This window comes from Bicyclus anynana, chromosome 3 (genome assembly GCF_947172395.1).
Source record: "Bicyclus anynana chromosome 3, ilBicAnyn1.1, whole genome shotgun sequence".
Taxonomy (NCBI): Eukaryota; Metazoa; Arthropoda; class Insecta; order Lepidoptera; family Nymphalidae; genus Bicyclus; species Bicyclus anynana.
The window spans coordinates 13,332,245-13,352,142 of NC_069085.1; the positions used below are offsets into that span (position 1 = coordinate 13,332,245).

Sequence of the window (19,898 nt, forward strand, 5' to 3'; positions counted from 1 at the left end):
CATGGGCAGGCAAAAAAAGGTTGTTAACGATTGCATTGTCGCATGGATTGTGACACGGTTAACAGTTTACGCTTGTTTATAAATTAGGTCGGTGTCTCGTTTACATGCAAGCATATTGTCGCCGGCGGCGTCGTTCGGAGACGCGTTCTTGCCCTTACGTAATGTAAACGCGGCCAGTGGAGCCGCTTGATCAATGTCCTGCCAGCTGTAAATTGACATGTCGGTGATGCGTGACATACTATGGGCACAACCAAATTAATAACTCCGCTAGAATAGGTACATTTATCTTACAGATGCGGAATCTTTGATAAATGACGTGTGGTAAAGATGCATTCATGATGCGCCAAATTGCACTTGAACATTTTAGTTATAGTCTGGCAAGTTCGTTAATGACACTCCCATTATATGCGGGCGACGAGGGGAAAGACTGCGCGGGTGTGAAATCGTGCGTGGAAGTGAGGTGCATCAGTCGTGGGTTTTTCACCGCTACACGCCCCCGGCCCGCGCGGGAGTGTTACGAACCAAGTTGCTAAGTATTAATACTGGTTACTTGGAAAAGATTTTTCCGTACTGCTTTTGATTTGGTAATCATTAAAATAATTAACCGACTTCTTATATTTATGGATTGATACAATAGCAGTCGCCGTGATAGTTTAGTGGATATGACCTCTATCTCCGATTCCGGAGGGTGTAGGTTCGAGTCCGCTCCGGGGCATGCACCTCTAACTTTTCAATTATGTACATTTAAGAAATTAAATATCACGTGTCTCAAGCGGTGCAAAAAAATCATCGTGAGGAAACCTGCATGCCTGAGAACTTTCTTAATTCTCTGCGTGTGTAAAGTTTGGCCAGCATGTGACTATTTGGCCTAACCTCTCATTCTGAGAGGAGACCCGAGCTCAGCAGTGATCCGAATATAGGTTAAAAGGTTTATAGAATTCTATACTAATGAATACTCAGTAGAATAAAGAGATATGTTTTCATACATACATTGTTTAGTTAGAATTCCCTTAACTCTCCTTCATCTTCATCACCAGACCCCTCATACAGTAACAACCTATCCAGGTGGAAAGTTCTCATCAATACAAAATTATCAAGTCAAAACACAAGGTAGCTACTGTGAACCGTCGAGGAGTTCCCTTGACTGTCCTTAGTCTTCATCACCAGACCCCTAATACAGTCACAACCCATCTAGGTTGAAAGTTCTCATCAATACAAAACCAAGTCCAAACACAAAGTATCTACTGTGAACCGTCGAGGAGTTCCCTTAACTGTCGTTCGTCTCCATCACCAGGCCCTTAATACAGTCACAAACTATCTAGATGGCAAGTTCTCATCAATACAAATGAATCAAGCCCAAACAAAAGGTAACTGCTGTAAATCGTTGACGAGTTCCATCGTCTGTGTTTCGGCTCTATCATCAGACCAACTCCAGACCTTCATAAAATAGTAGTGGTTTAAAATACCTTATGGAAACACTAACAAACGCACTAGCCGTCTCTACAACTTTTGAAAGTTCCCTTCAATTTCTCCAGGATGCCATCATCAGACCCTGACATGAAAAAAATGGGACCACCCTGAAATGAAACCCTTCAAAACAAAAAAGAATTTTCAAAATCGGTCAATAAATGACGGAATTATCGCTGGACATACATAAAAAAAAAAAAAAACATACATACAGCCGAACGTAGAACCTCCTCCTTTTTGGAAGTCGGTTAAAAGTGTATCTAGTAATCTAGCAGCTAGATTCTAGCTACTTGTACATATACCTATGTTTTCTGTGCTAATAGAAGGTATATAGATTTTTTATTTGATTAACTATAAAATTGGGAGGCATCAAAGTAGGTAGCCAATAATGCTTTCCCCATAATACCTACAAAAACTCTGTAATGTTTACTGTATGGCTAACCTTAAATTACAAATAAAATTGGTATCTCAAAACATTCATTCTATTTTAACATTGGAAAAAAGACGCTTCTTAAGGCAAGTGACTTTAGTTTGATTAATGGTCAAGTGAGTAAATTAGTACTGATATTTAACTAAATACTCACATGCTCGTATCCACTTGCATTCATTAATAACTTAACTGATTCATCAATTTTGTTGTGGCCGGTATTGATGGATCGCAGACATTTGTAACGACGCTTCTCATGATGTCGACCTCCTTAGCTTGAGACCTCTTCGTGACTGGCATGTGATGAAATTCCCATTAAAATATAAATATAGTAACAATCTTGGCTCCCTTGATTGTTAATAACATATGGATAAGTACATAAAGCGTGTTTATTAATTTAAAGAATTTTAAAAACTTACTGAAAGTAATTAGGTGTCAACATTAGCTATAAACTGCGCCTGGTTAAAACAATATGATTGTTTTGATTTCGTGGATGTTTGGCAAAAAAGTAATATTTTTGACAAATAAATTCAGAATACTTACTAACACGAATTCATCCAATTGCATGTCATGTTTTTTTTAGGGTTCCGTAGTCCACAAGGAACCCTTATAGTTTCGTCATGTCCGTCTGTCCGTCCGTCCGTCCGCGGTTTAGCGCAGAGACTACTAGTACAGAGATTACTACTAGAAAGCATTAAAAGTGTGAACAAAGTCGTAAAATAAAATCTTGAAAAGTATTTTTTTAGGGTACCTCCCCAACATATAAAGTGGGCATGATTTTTTTTACTCGTCTATCCATACTCTGGGGTATCGTTGTATAGGTCTTTAAAAGATATGAGGGGTCTTCTTTCAATACTTTTCGACTTAGTGATCCGTTTGTAAAATATTAAGCTTTTAAGAGCTAATTTTTGTTAGAGTCAAGTGTCCCCACCCTCTACCGGCTAAACGGTTATTTATGGATACGTATGAAAGTTCACATTATATGTAATTGAATTACAAGTACAAATATAATGAAATTACAAGGAAAACTGTAACGGCTAATTAGCAATCGCTATTTAAAGTGTTATTAATAGTCAACCAACTTAAAGAACGTAGTTGGTAATAGAAAATTGCGTTGTTAATTAAAAAGATAAAGTTGTCAGTAAGATAACACGGAGTTTTTTAAAACTAGAAAGATAAAAGTATGGGTATGTTTATTCATTTCATCTATAAAATGGTAAAAAATTTTGGGTTCCTTCCTTACATGCAAAGTTATTTGATTGTCGCTATTTTTGTGCGATTATTTTTTATTTATCATAGGGGATTAAAGTGCTAATTTAATGTACGGTACCCTGTGCGTGGGCCGACACGCACTTGGCCGGTTTTTTTCTTTCATAATTTCTTACATTTTTGCTAATCTCAAATTAAATCATGTGTATCTATGAATCTCTAACATCAGTAATATTTCTTCATCCGCAACGTTGACCGCCAAATAGCCAAGTGATGGTATTGCACTAAACTTGAAAATGTTTGGTGACGAAATGTTATTGCAAGAATGTAACTGATCGGACAGACCGGCTTTTGTTTATTTGGTAAAATGTAAAGACTTTAAGTGCATACTTAAAACATACTTAAAAATTTGAATTAGGTAACGCATCGAATTTTATCGGTTATCATTAACATTTATTAATAACTCACAAAAATATGTAAGGCTATGTCTCAAAAAAGTCAAATGTTATTGTAAATTATTACTGAAATGTTCTTATTTATACTTATAATCGGTACATCTGTAGAGAAGGCAAGTGAGGCAAGTGTACATGAAATATATTTCCAAAATAACAATCAGGGGTGATTAGTGATCGATACTGATCCCAAAAATGCAATCAGAATTTTTTTTGTCTGTCTGTCTGTATGTTCGTTATAGAAACAAAAACTACTCGACGGATTTTAAACAAAACTTGGTACAATTATTCTTCATACTCCTGACCTATAGTATACTTTTCATCACGCTACGATAAATAGGAGCAGAGCAATGAAGGGAAATGTTGGGAAAACGGGAGAAGTTACTCCATTTTTAAAGATGTCTAAAGGCGGACGAAGTCGCGACCGCTAGTTCAAAATAATTATAGCTCTTAAAAGACCACAACATTTTAGTGGACTATAATGGAGGGCCAGTCTTACGGACTTTACCTTACAGAACAGTGCCCAAAAGAGGCCGAAAAATGAATGAGTAGTACCGTAAATTAGGGACACCGTACTCAATACTATATTCTATTAAAACAACGTGCATTATTCAGTATAATCATGGCTTTTAATTTTCTTTCTTAAGGTCAAATAAATAAAATAAAGATTTCCACACCAAAACGCTTGTAGCGTTGAAGTTTCGAAAAGTCAATCGTGACGATTAGAATACCTCGTGTTCAATGTTCTTGTAAAATCTGGCGGCCTATAAAATATCTATTAACCCCATGACATTTAAAGTGCGCGTATTTCTAATCTTATCCAAAAAATTGATGAAAGCTTCTGATTTATTAGACGTTATTTGACTGTATCGTTAGTATAAAATTTATTTTCTAGTTTTCATAGGACACGAGGATAAAGTTAGCTGTACGCGTAATACGATCAAAACTCATATTAGATTATCGTCATAATGGTGTAAGAGATTGAGTCAGTGCGTTGGTTTGCTTACCGTATTAGGAGGTACCGTACCGTGGAACACTTTTTTCCATTTTTTTTTACAAGTCCTTGACTACAATCTCATCTGATGGTAAGTGATGGAAGCGGGCTAACTTTTTAGGAGTAGGATGAAAATCCACACCCCTTACGGTTTCTACACGACAAATCGGAACGCTAAATCGCTTGGCGGTACGTCTTTGCCAGCAGGGTGGACAAAGGACAAACTTTAAATTTATTTTATGAACGTAGGCTATCATAGGCTTATATAAATTAATAATTTATACATACAGTGAGAGTACATTTCAGTCAAGAATTATATCCTGGTGTTGACTAAATTTAGAATTGGTCACTCTGTGCCAGTGACATATTAATCATTATTATTATCGACATTTCTGTTCGGTTACGTTATATTATGTCCAATGTTGGACAGGTCTTGGCGTGTGATTCAGATTTATTATGCCATGCATCATGCATAATATTTAAAAGGCAAAGTGTATGTTTATGTTTGTTACTGATTGACGCTGCAATTAAAAACCGATTTGGCTAAAATTTAAAATAAAGAGGAACTAATTTTTATCCCTGAAAATATTTTGGCTCTCGCGGGATTTGTCAAAAACTTCGCGCAATCGAAGTCACAGGCGTCAGCAATTAATATTTATAAAAATAATACTATTAAAAATGATACAGTTCCAGTTAATGGTCTTATAATGAAAAGCTTCGATCTACACCTTAAAAGCTTTCGCTTGACTATTGGTCGAGTGCCTACCAGAAGGGGAAGTAATTCTTGAGACCAATAGGCAGCTAATCCAAATATTCGTACCAAGATATTTTCGTTTTTAGCTTACTTACTCGTATATTTGTCTACAGATGCACGTGTGGTTGGTGGCGGCCTGCGCGGCGGTGCTTGCAGCATTGGCGACAGCGCAAAAGCCTGGACGGTTTCTCTCCCTCCCCAATCCTCAAAAATGCGCAAGCAGTAAGTCACATTATTCATCTGTTAAAAACTAATCAAGGCGGTATAGTCCAGGATAATGACCTCTGCCTACGATTCGGAAGGCGCAGGTTCGACTTCTGTCCGGGGCATGCACGTCCGGTTTTTCAGTTATTATGTGCATTTTAGAAAATTAAATATAACAATTGTCAAACGGTGAAAGAAAGACATTGTGATGAAAACTGCATACGTGAAGTCTGTCAATCCGCATTATGCCAGCGTGGTGGACTAAGGTCTCTAACCCCTCTCTTTCTGAGAGGAGACTCGTGCTCAGTAGTGAGCCAAATATGGGTTGTTAATGATGAAAAATTAATACTGACATAAAACAAAAATGGGTCAAAATAGACCCAGCCGCGCTTTAAGGAGTGTCAGTATAGTACATTATAATAAGTAGTTTATAGGATGAAATCAACTCACTTTAGGGATAAATAGTGATGTGTATTGTATTGTGTAAATATATTTTATATACCTATATATTCGCTTTATATTAAAAGTGAATATAATATATTCGAAAGATTAATTTTATAACACTTTATTTATACCAATACCAAACTACTCGTAATGTCGATTAATAAATCAAAGCACGTTAAACTTGTTTAGTCTTTATGTCGAAGCTCTAGATAAGGCGACCTTTGAAAGATCTTCTAAAATTAGCAAAACAATAAATAATATTTCATATGGTATCAAATATCAAAATCTGTTTTATTGCCTAAATATAAATGTTGCCCATGACGTCATCCGCATTGAATTCGATGTTTTTAGATACCTGTTACCTATAATGATTATTTATATTCTTGTAAAAATAAGTTCTAATACGAGACGAGATATTGGCTGGTGGGAGGCTTTGGCCGTGGCTAGTTACCACCCTACCGACAAATACGTACCGCCAAACGATTTAGCGTTCCGGTCCGATGTCGTGTAGAAACCGAAAGGGGTGTGGTTTTTCATTCTTCTCCTAACAAGTTAGCCCGCTTCCATCTTAGATATCTCCAAATTTAAGCATAAACCTACTAAGTTACATTACCTAGTCAAGCTATCACAATAATTATAAAGAATTGTCTAGACAACTATCATATTGTCAACCTGTGTCAACAAAAAATATTTGTACTTTACAAAACATATACAAGAGTATAAAAGTATACCTATACTATTGTAAGGGGCTCCCATAACGTATAGATATTGAATTAAAGTCCAACTTCTGTTGTATAAATTTTAATTCCATCGTCACCATAGGTACAGTAAATCTCAACATTGACAATAATATGAGATCTCGTAAACATTAATTGTCGTACATTTTCATTGACATTTCATTTACATTCAATGATTAGTAATTTAGTTTCGTCGTCCACCATTTCATATAACTCCCTCCCGCGTCACCTTCTTTTTTCGTATGCAAAAAGGCAAAGGCTACACCGTACAGCCATAGAATACTTTATTTATTATAATTATATCTCGGAAATACTGCCGGACGTGTCAATATTGTTCTAATGAATTCCTTTTGGTTTAACAATATAACATCCATATAAATTTAACTAGAAAAATCACATTTTAGACAATAATATTTACGAAACCTTACACTATAGTAGGTACGTACATAATTGACTACTACCATGTGCTCAAACCTTAAAAGCGTCTCGTAATTTATGAGCATCTACAATTTGCACTAAACCGGTTAGATAATTTAAAGGTGATTAGCCCATCTTGGGTGAGCATAATTATCTTGCTAGTCGAGTAGGTATGGAGAAACTAAAATGTATTGGCACACCTCTATGTAACCTTGACCTCTAATTCAGTGACCCTCGAAGAACACGTGACTGAAAATAATTTTCCTCCTGACATAGATAAATTCATAAAGTATTGATGTGGGTTTTTGTAAACCTTAACTTAACTATAAAGAAAGGAAGGAGCTATAAGAGATGGATATTTTTTTCGGGATAAAAAAGTAATATATTTTTAAAGAATATTTGCCATATCTTTTAAATATGCCCAATATTCCCATTCCCGACTAGTCGGCAATGACTGTATTAGTGGGTACGAAAATAGACTTACGAAGCGGGGATCGAACCACCACCCCTCGGTGATGAGTCAGATCGCTCTTACCTTTGAGCTATTGAGGCTATGAATATTGCCCAATAACCTCCTCCAAACTAGCAGTGAAAGTATCAAAAAAATCTGTTTAGTCATTCCAAAGACTAGCCCGAACAGACAGACAGGCAGACAAAAACTTTGTTTCAGTATCGTGTAAAACTATAAGCACTTGGAAATCGCAGTTATTTTTAAATCACAGAGAAAGACTTCAATTTTATATTGGTAATAGTATCTACGATTTATATTTTGTTCTTGTATTTTTAAACTAGCTTATAAAGGCTCGAGTTTTTGTAAATTGTTACGAAACTATTCTATAGCTACTCTACATAAATATTCACCAATGGCTTCACAACACAGCTACCTACGAGTCGCGCGCTCTGTGGCGAGCCAGGGAAAGCGATTTTCCTTGTCTTGACTGATGCGTTATGTAACCTAATTGCAAAGACTTGTTCATCTGACGTATTACAGTCGATAGGTCGAAAAATTCGGCTTAGAAATGCAAATAAACCGAGAAAGCTGAACTTTGGATATGATGTGAAAAGCTTAAAAAAGCCAGTACAACAAATAGAAGTCTTCATTATCGATGCAATATTATAACGCTTCCATTTTTATGGAATTCTGCTAAACAGAAAAACCATAAGCGAAAAAAAAGATAACAAAAAGCCACTCAAAGCTTAAAATCATGTGAGTACTTGTGAATGAAGTTCAATGTCGCAAATAGGCCGCTCGTGACTCGTCATTTACGTGTATTTCTAGCTACACTACACGGCACAACAATCACAAGAAGCGGTGAAAATGAATGGGTGACGTAATAGAAGTTCGGGCCGCCCGAATGATAGAGTACCCGCCGTTTACGAAATGATGGCATTCACCGAGATCTTCGAAACTTATATTATAACTAGCGACCCGTCCCGACTTCGCACGGGTGCTATGAACATGATTATGTACTATGATTAGTCTATACTACAAGATATCTGGATATCTCTACAGAAAACATAGATGTCTCTAAGGTACAACCCGCGCCCGCCGACCGCTGCAAACAGGGACGTAACTATTTACTGTGTCATAACGTACGGCCTGGTAGCCGCAGTGCCTCCGCTTTTTAAATCTCTGTTATATTTTCTGTTCTATAATATGTATGTAATTTTTATACATATAATCCTTCCTCTTGAATCATTCTATGAATGGTTGAAACTGCATTCAAATCTGTTTAACAGTTTCAAATATCTAAGAGCACTTAAAGCGGAAGCGATTTCATTTTATCCCATTGTAATGAAGAGTGCGTCGGTACATTTATGACTATGTCGCCTTAAGTTATTATAAGCTTGAAAAGCTTTCGAACAATTATTATCACGCCTGAGCAGTCGAAGTCGAAGCTCGGGTGCTCAAATTATACGTGGCAAAACAGACGCCGTAGGAATATTACAAACTCTTTAATGAATTAGAAACACAGAATCATTTCACCGCGGCTAGTTGCCTCAACTGGTGACAGAAGGGCTGGCCAATTTTTTGCGTAAAGGATCAGCCTGGCTGTCCAGCGCGAAGAATCCTTCCAGTATTCTTGCCACCATTCCACGTGGGCATGATTTGTATAGTTATTAGGATTAGTTAGTAAGTTCCTTATTATATTCTATCTCAATATAAAAATACAGAATATGTAAAAATCATTTCATTTTTTATGATAAAATAGATAAAAGGTATTGTTAACGTGATCTATACTTACTTAAAACACATTCTTTTAGTACCTACTAGTGAATTAAACTAGAAATAGTTATGAACATAATTGCATTTCCTTGTTTCTAAAACGGTTTACCACAAACAATAGGAAAATGGTTTGTCGCTCGTAGATAGTATACCTCGGTACTTGAGCGTTGAACTTTGCCATCTATAAACCACCATTGTAGGTAGGTAGTTACATGCATTTTCAAATTCTCTAAACGGATTCTACGCTACAACATAATGGCGTACTTTAGCAGTATTAACACAACCGATAGTTACCTACCTACTTTGGAGTATATGAAAAGTTAAAAACGATTATGTATGAGAAGTAATAATTACCAGTACATTAAGTACGTAATGCTGCTTTTCCGACGGACGCAGATTTGATACCAAATGTGAACTGCCTATACAAAAAATAAATTAAATACTTATAAATTTTATCTGTTCACGCTAACTTTTGTAGTAGGTAATTGCGAAACTACACGGTTGTACATGCAATTAAAAAAAATATATATTCATATATGGGCTTTATGTCACTGTAAAAGTACCTGCCTCTAGAAAGAAAACCAAAGAAGCTTTTAAACAAAATTGGCTGAAAATTCAGGGATAAGAACCAAAGTTATACGCCGTACGATTATGTTTTTATTATGCAACGCCGGAACCCTATAATAAACTCATCAATAACAAAGAAAAGCTCTTTTCACGGCTACTTTGTTAAAATATGAGTAGGTAGTATCTATTGAAAACAGCTTCTCACATCGTATTGCCATCATTCGTAGTTTAGTAAATAAAATAAATTCACGACGCCAGGGATGTTGCAACTCAGCCTTCGTCAAACACAGCCTTTCAATTCTACCAATCCATTGTAAAACTTTATACTCATTTAATCTTAGGTACGAAAGATAAGCTGCGATATTTTCAAATGAACGACCGCATCTACAACTGGTAATTATTATAATAGAGATTGACATGTTCAAACGTTAGTGATTATACACCTTCTAGCGAACTGTTATTATGAATTTCTTTTGTTTATTTTATTATAAGTTACGTTAGCTTTTAGCATTTCATAACAAGTTCAGTATATACTCATAACTAGTCATAAGTAAGTAAGTATTTAAGAGTGAAACGGAACAAAATTTTTATTGAGGCTAAATTAGAAAGATTTGCAGACCACAGACTGCAAGCTCATCTACATAAGTTACTCCTAGGTTAGGTTCATAAGGATGAAAAATGCTATTGTTAAATTTTCATATTATTTATTTATTATTTACTAGCGGACGCTCGCGACTTCATCCGCGTGAACCCTACCTTACTCCTACCATACCTCGAACCTTCCTCTAACCATACCCTACCTTACCTTATCCTTACCTTATCCTTTAGTATAGAATATAAGTAATAATTTATCTATCTCATTAAAATAACGCGTAAAATCCTAAATATTCTATTCACTGAGTACGTACTACCTACCAAGGAAACACAAAATAAAATACCCATCGAGGTAATATTATAGGGGTAATGGATATCTACTCAGTACTTTACTCAGTACAGTGACTAAAGAGAATATTAAAATAATTATAAACTTTGCGGTTATTGTAAGCATTTAATTAGTTAAATCAGTATCTCTGTTTCTCCAACACTCTTCCTCACTCACGCATATAAGAAGCAACTTCCGTTTACGTTGCACTGTTTCCGCAGAGTACGTCTTTAACGTATTTATATTAAAATATACGTTGTTCATAGAACCATTCACACGACGTTAATAACGCAAAATCCAGAGGTATATACGTTCGTACCTACGTATTATGTCAGGTAGCTCTAAGTAATAATTTACATATCTCATTAAAATTACGTGTAAAATCGTAAAATCCTAAGGATTCTGTACCTACCTAATAAAGACAAAATAAAATGCCTACCGAGGTAATATATGGATATCTACTCAGTACTTTACGACTTGTATCACCGTTAACGTCTATCCATAGAGATAAATGCGTGTCTATTCCATTGTACTGCGCGAATGCTGCGCGCTTGATCACGACACAATCGCACATCAGTCAGGGTTCCCAACTTACGGGTTTTCCCCCCAGATTTAGGGGGCAAATAAGTGAAATGGGATTTTTTTAGGGGTCTGAAATTTTTAGGGGTATTTTCAGGGATTTTTTGACTCTTTAATATTTTTAAATTGATGATAATTTTAATATTTCTTTCTTGACCTGACTTATAACGACATATAATACGTTATTCTACAACCACTCTGAGACAACTGGCGGCAATTTTCATCGATTAAAAAAAATTGTTAAATTTATTCATTATCAATATGTATGATTTCAAAAAATTTGAATCTTCACATAAAGACGTAATATTTTGTCTGTATTAAATATAGACTTTTGAAACATATTACAGCATATTATTTCTAAATTATAATGAATTTATATTTTTTAGGGGGACAACTCAATAATTAAGGCGATTTTAGGGGTTTTTGACACAAACTTTAGGGATAAATATTTTGGAGAGTTGGTAACACTGACATCAGTTGGTCTGTCAACGCGCAAGGTTTCGTCGTGCGAACCTTAGCGCATTCAACTCTGCAATCGCGCCTCATTATAAATATCTGTCCAAATGCCTATACAGCATACTGATTAACATCGGAGAAATATTGTACTTCTAGCTATTTGATGTACGTAGATAGTTACGCAAGAAAATACTTAATAGCTAGTTGAAAACATTGTTTATTTGATACTTAAACAATTGTGCTTAACAGTAAGTAAGATAACATGGCACTGCAGTTCCACACTGATTTAGAAATGGGTTCACAAAAGTTTTTAAATAATATCAATATCAATTGATAATACTATCAATTTAAAGGTTCTGCGTGGAATTCAGTTTTTCACAAATCCCGCGGGAGCCATGGTTTATCCGGGATGAAAAGTAGCCTATGTGTTAATCCAGGGTAAAATCAATTTCAATTCCAAATTTCAGCCAAATCACTTTAGCCGCCTCACAATCCTCTTTTGTGAGGCGGCTAAAGTGATATGATATTTTGTGTGTAATTGTGTATGTTTGTTCCTCTTACAAACATACACACTTACACACAAAATTTTGCATTTAAATATTAGTTGTGATATTTAGAGTCAACTATGGAGGTAATGAGACATAAAAATAGTTTAAATACAGGTAATATTTTGTAAGTTGTACACATTCCTTGGCCTACTTTAACCTCGTGACAGAAGCATCTGTCGAGCCAAATTAGATCCACTACAGTGACTAAAGAGAATATAAATTATGAACTTGGTGGTTATTGCTTTCGGCGATTTTATGTCTAAGCATTCAAATAGAAAAGAAATTAATCTCTCTGATTCTCCAACACTCTTTCTTAATAACGCAAATAAGGAGGAACTTCCGTTTCCGTTGCACTATTTCCATCCGTTCGCATGGTATTGTCCTGCAAGTTTATCGTTACGTCTTCAACGAATTGATACTGGCATATGCGTTCTTCATAGAATCGTTCACACTTGAATACTGCAAAAACATATGACTATAGGTGTAAACGCTTACTAAGTAAAAGTTATAAGAATACGTGATGGCCCGGTGGATATGACCTCTGCCTCCGATTCCGGAGGATGTGGGTTCCAATCCGGTCCGGGGCATGCACATCCAACTTTTCAGTTGTGTGCATTTTAAGAAATTAAATATCACGTATCTCAAACATTGAAGGAAAACATCGTAAGGAAACCTGCATTCCAGAGAATTTTCTTAATTCTCTGCGTGTGTGAAGTTTGACAATCCCCATTGGGTCATCGTGGTGGACTATTGGCCAAACTCATTCTGAGAGGAAACTCGAGCTCAGCGGTGAGCCGAATATGGGTTGATAATGAAGTATTTTTATATTATTATAACGAAGTATATTTATATTTGTATGATTTTTTTAAAAGAGCAACTGTTGAGTTTCTTGCCGGTTTCTTCGCAGCAGAACCTGCCTTCCGAACCGGTAGTAGAATCTTTACAAATAGTCAACTGACGTATCTTACTTCAAATAAATGAATTTTGATTTTTTTTTGAAGTATAAGTAAAAAATTCCTGCCGTGTGCATCTTTAACGTATTTCTCTAATCGTATTGTACGAGTATTATCCTTAAGTCTCAGACTTGGGAGAAACTTCAAAAATAGGGAAAAAGATTTTATTTTGGCAAGGCTTACGCATTTTACACGTTAGGTGACCAATCTTACTCAACACGGAAAGGTCGCCGATACAGCATTATGTAAAGACGTGTTCCAACTTCCATTGCACTTACGACATCCGGGGCACATATTAACGTTTATTAAATTCAGCATCTCAATGTCGCGACCGTGATTGGCTTCGTGTTTTTGGTACGAGTGTGTACTGGGTACATGACCCGAGCCACCGAGGGTCGTCATTAACGAACCTCTAAACATATAGCTAACTGCAACTGATCGTGTGAATTGTTATTCATTTATTTATTCTTCTCGTTTATTGTGTTACGTAAGGCCGAATAGCACGTAGCCTTGTCGTATTGTATGTTTAAACGCTTACTGCAAATTGTTTTTGGTGACATGCGTTACTTATATAGGTACCTGTACAGTGTACATACCTACAACTATACTTTATAATAAATCTGTATAGAGGTCAATTCTGTACGTGAAATATATTTGCAAAACAACTAGCTATCAGGATTAGTGATCGATACTGATGCCAAAAATGCAATCAATAATTTTTTTTTCTGTTTGTTAGTATGTTAGTTACAGAAACAAAAACTACTCGACGGATTTTAACGAAATTTGGTACAATTTATTCTTCATACTCCTGGGCAGGTTACAGTACAGTTTTCATCACGCTACGATCAATAGGAGCAGAGCAGTGAATGGAAATGTTGGGAAAACGGGAGAAGTTACTCCATTTTTACAGCGATACTGCTATAAGGGCTGGTTTAAAGAGGTCTAAGGGCGGACGAAGTCGCGGGCGTCCTCTAGTACATAAATAAATGCTTCATCTATGGGTATATAGTTAACTTACATATTATCTAGTATTAAGGCACTAAGTAGATCAAATTTTATCAAGAAACTGCCGTAAATCAGTATTCAGGTAATCGATATACGCTATAGCTAAATAAGGAATCTTCTCCTTTTTGGAAGTCGATTAAAACACAAAATATTACACGTGCTTTAGGTGATATACTCGTAAATGAGTGCTCCTGTTAAGATTATTCGTGGTCGTGATTGATGTGAATTGATCCCGTCACAAATAGACCATAGTACAAAATATTCCACTGCCACTAATGATTAATTATTCTAATATAAGTAAAATATATGCAATTTGTTCACCGTAACTCCTAAAGCCGGTTGCCAGAGGTCAAACGTCATTTGAGTTCTCTAATTATGTAAAAACTTGTTGAAACTGGATTTAGAAAATAAATAAATACCTACCTACGTGTTTCTTCCATATTTTAGGTATCGTAGCACAAGGTAGTACTACCCCAGGCATGCTCTAGTACAGAGTTTCTCAAAGTGGGGTACGCGAACCCCTATGGGTTCGCCATTCAACGGCAGGGGGTTCGCAACAAGATTTACGTAATGGTGGCTTGATAACTGATATCCAGTCGGAATTAAGGTTAAAATTGTCCAAAATTACTCCTAACATTGAATCTAGTTGTGACAAGAAACAAGCACACCCATCACATATTTCTTTTGGTACTTTATGTGTTAACTTTTATTCAAATAAAAACCTTATTTTCTTCAACAGTCAAATTTATTTTTTACTTTGGAGGAGGAGGGGGATCATTAGTAAGGGGTTCGCTACTACCTACTTACCTACCTACTACAAACTTCGCTTCGCGGCTCTTCTCGCCGCTCGCGCGAGAGTGTAAATGATGTATCAGGGATTTGTTATAGTGACATCATGAAACAGTTGAAATACAGACCGTCACGGCCGACAGGCCTTTTGGCTCGTATTGTCAAAAACATTTTTAAAATCTAAAATTTTCATGTCTCGTCTCGTCAACGTCTCAAATAAATATGACAATAAAAAAATTTATCTAATATAACGATAATGAACTATTTCGTCGTCGTCGTCGTAATCAACCCATATTCGGCTCACTGTTGAGCTCGAGTCTCCTCTCAGAATGAGAGGGGTAAGGCCAATAGTCTACGCTGGCCCAATGCGGATTGGCAGACTTCACACACGCAGAGAATTAAGAAAATTCTCTGGTATGCAGGTTTCCTCACGATGGTTTCCTTCACCGATTGAGACACGTGATATTTAATTTCTTAAAATGCACACAACTGAAAAGTTGGAGGTGCATGCCCCGGACCGGATTCGAACCCACACCCTCCAGAATCGGAGGCAGAGGTCATATCCACTGGGCTATCACGGCACTATTTAAGAACATTAAAAAAAAGTGTCAACTAGCCTATTATATCTAATGTACCAATTTTCTTCTGTGTTCAGGACCAAAGGAGTTCTTCTACCGTGGCCACAACTACTTCTACAGCGGCCATGTCCCCGAGCTAGCCAACAGGAAGGTCGACTGGTTGGACGGCCGCAACATCTGCCGCGAGTACTGCATGGACCTGGTGTCAATGGAGACGCAGGAAGAAAATAATCTAATCTTCAAACTTATCCAGCAAAGTAAGTTCATATTATTAGCAGATTTATTTTTATAGAGAAAGCTTCTTAAGGTATGAAGCTTTCGCTTAATTGCTGGATCGAGGGTCGGATTCAGAAGGCGATTCTTTTTTTTAGACTTTTGAGTACTCGTATTGTGAGGAGGTTTCTCACTCTGGGGCCTTGACCGCCGGTTGCTTGGAACTGAAATGTCCGTTGATTTTTTTTATTTCAATAGTGTATTGTCTTATATTTTGTACTAGCAGAAACCCGCGGTTTCATCCGCGTAGTTCCCGTTCCCGTTGGAATGTGGGATTAAAATATAGCCTATGTTACTCCTTGATAATGTAGCTTTTCGTTGGTTAAAGAATTTTTGTAATTAGACCAGTAGTTTTTACGGCCTATTCAATGCAAACAAACAAATAATAATATCTTTACTCTGTATAAAATTAGTACCTATAGATTAGGTATAATATTAAATAAAAAAGGACAAATAACAAATGAGAGCAATTACTATATTTTTAGAGGTAGTAAAGCTTTTTGTGACAGCTTGTCCGTCTATTACAGCAGTCACAATCTTCTACAGCTTGCTTAGGTACTGCCACCATGTAGCATTGCTATTTCACACTGAAGGGCGTGGTTGCCGGTGTATTTTAGAAGTCAAACTTCTTTACACACGCTTAACTTGGGGAATAAATTTTGCAATGCGTTACGAAAAGTGTAATCGGGAAAAATGGGTTAGAAAAGATATCTGCTTGTTTCTAGCTAGGTGAACCTACTTACGCCCCTTTCTATTTTTTTGTATTCCTTTTTCTAGTGAGCCTCACAGAGCTCAAACTTCCTTCTTATTAAATTTATATCTTGGTTGATTACAGATGACGTCCCATACATCTGGACATCTGGCCGTCTTTGCGATTTCAAAGGATGCGAATCGCGTAAGGATCTCGAGCCTAAAAACATCTTCGGATGGTTCTGGTCTGCCAATCGTGAAAAGATCGGAGCTACTAACCAGGTTTGTACTACATTATATTATCTACTTCTATAGGAATTTAATTGTATCGACCCACTTCAGAGCTAGGCATTACTTTTATAGGTAGGTTTATAAGAGATGGGATGTGAAGCTAAGACCTTCTATGCTGCTCCAATGCGTTTAATGATAATGACCAGGTCCGACGTTTAATGATAATGACCAGGACCGACGTTTAATGATAATGACCACGTGCTCTCCGAAGCACGGTTGTGTAACACCACTACTTATCTTGAAACTCAGGACTTTAGTATACCTATAGATGCATTGGCATATCTAGAATTATTTCCTAGGGTGGACCTGGCCCCCGGAATCAAGTCTATTATAAAAGTATTTTATTAGAAGGCACAGGTCCATTCCAGGGTGGGCACGGCCCAGCCGCCCCATATAGGTATACGCCTATGTAGTATGTAGAGATGTTAGGCTTGATAGATGAGAATCATACCACAATTATGACACTAAAATTAAATACTGCTATTTATAAAGTTTTGTAAGTTTTTAAACCGACTAAAAAAAACTGTTTTCGACCTATACTAAGGTGTCTACGTGAAAGTCTTTATAAAGTTTTCTTCTCAACTGCTTACTAATCCGATTTGGATGAGATTTTCATTGTTTAAAAGGCTTTTTAGATATTTTTTGTATCTTTCTACTTCTTTAAATCCTTCAACATCTGGCGGCGCATAGGGCCAAAACAAACTTTATCCACACAGATCTATGTGAAATTTTCGTATACTTAACTTTTATTATTTACATTTTTTTTGTCGTGTTCAGATTCCCAACGGCTGGGGCTACAACCCATGGTCCCAAACCGGCCACAAGAAGCAGCGTCAACCCGACAACGCTGAATTCGACATCAACGGAACAACAGAGTCGTGTCTCTCCATCCTCAACAACGTATACAATGACGGCATCGCGTGGCACGACGTGGCCTGCTACCACGAGAAACCGGTAGTGTGCGAAGACTCTGAGGAACTCCTCAACTATGTCGCCAGTACTAACCCTGGCATCCGTCTGTGATCCAACACAATCTAAACATAAGCTCATATATATTTTCATTTAGATCAACTCAGAATTAAGCTCGCTGCATACGTAACGTGTTTAATCCCGGACAGGACAACAACTTTTGAAATATGTAATACACATGAAATTGTAGGTATATGTCAGCGTAAAATTGTAAATAGGTACCACAAGAGTTAGCTTTTAGCGATGTTCTGTGGTAATTACCGATAGTTTAAAATCTCGCGAGATAGTGACCTGTCGATAGATTCCCCTCCACGAATGAAGTCCCGCGGCTAAACCTGAACTAAAATTGACAGCGCCTTAAACAGATGACACTAGGACTGCCATTACCAGAGACAATGAGCGCCATTAAGACATTAGCACCGCATCTACGGGATTTGTTTCGTGGCGCGGAGTATAGATTGTGAACTCCTATGAACCAAATTTTGAGTGGCTCAGAAACCAATGGTTTAGGTTAGGTTAGGTTTTTTTTTTATTTGTGTTTGTACACATAAAAATTATTAAATTCCGTGAAATCTACCTAATTAACACGTTAAATTGTAAGCAGTACATATGTTGCGGTTCACAATCTATCGACAGTTTATAATCTCGCGAGATAGATTATAATCTAACGGTGTTTACAATTTTTATTTTATATATACATCTTTTTCACGTCACGTCCCGTCGCCGACCCGTCTACGTCCAAAAACCCGTTGCGTATGCAGCGACCTTAACTTCAATGATGGTGGAGAAAGCTACATTTACACTGTGCGAATTTCTGTTACTAGGTACATCTAAATCATAGTAAAAATCGGGCGACTTAGCTGAAACATACTTTTAGTATCATTAAGAACTAACAAACAAATTAATTTTATTGGTGATCGCCCGACTATCAATGTAATACTGAAATATCATTACAAATGAGGTACTACTAGTAAATACTATTGTATTATTTCTATCGACTGTTTTTAATCCATTGTAAACCTCATCTGTAGATATTTTGCTTTTCTAACTAAAATAAGATACGCTGAAAATAGTTTGTTTACTAGTTTGTCATTAGAAAGACCAATCAAATGATGTCTTAAACTTTGCCACAACAAAAAACATATCCCGATTTTTGTACCAAAAAGTACCATATTATATGCAAGTAAGTATTTATCTAAGTGCAAGTGATAATGTAGCTTCATTTCATCTAACAATAACTTTAATAGTTTACTTCAAGCACCATATTTTATGAAGCACCATACAGAGGACTTGCCATACTCCCTACATATTATAGCGATCTCTCACACGCACTGCCTTCCCGTCGTACAATATCTGTACAGAATAGCATAAGTTTAAGTAAGTTAGTAATATTATTTACATAAGGGATGATTTCCATTTGTATATAAAATAAAAATACAAAAATAATATTTAACAGTTTTATTTGTATCACCTCTCCATTTCAGTGTTAACTTATGTTTAGGTATTATGTTGAAATTATTTATTATTAATCCTATAAAGTCCAATACGTTTTATTTTATAATGCAAAAGTCAACTTTAATTTTCTCTACACAAATTAACTATTTTATAAGTATTAGATTTTTATAAAATGTTAAGCATAATAGAGACTCATGCACGTTTTTTTTTAATTATTTACAAGTTAGCCTTTGACTACTATCTCTCGTGATGGTAAGTGATGATGCAGTCTTAGATGGTAGCGGGTAACTACCCACGACCGAAGCCTCCCACCAGCCAGACCTAACCAATTAAGAAAATTTCAATCGGCCCAGCCGGGGATCGAACCAAGGACCTCCGTTTTGTAAATAAAACTTTAAAAGATGACCTGTGTCTCTTTAACAAAACTCACAACATTTGTTTTTGAAATGCACTCGTGTTTTAATTTGAATACTAAGTAGGTAATGCATCGT

The 19,898-nt window shown here is 36.4% G+C and overlaps 1 protein-coding gene across 1 annotated transcript in view; it reads left to right on the plus strand.

Annotated features, from left to right (window-relative positions):
* LOC112058270 (uncharacterized) overlaps positions 1-19,400 on the plus strand; it is a 36,689-nt gene extending 17,289 nt beyond the window's left edge. The window contains exons 2-5 of the mRNA XM_024098982.2: positions 5,417-5,525; positions 15,807-15,986; positions 16,838-16,974; positions 17,761-19,400. Of these exons, the coding sequence (XP_023954750.1) occupies positions 5,417-5,525; positions 15,807-15,986; positions 16,838-16,974; positions 17,761-18,006 (672 nt within the window). The 3' untranslated portion in view covers positions 18,007-19,400. The remainder of the gene's footprint in view (positions 1-5,416; positions 5,526-15,806; positions 15,987-16,837; positions 16,975-17,760) is intronic.
* The last annotated feature ends 498 nt before the right edge of the window (positions 19,401-19,898 follow it).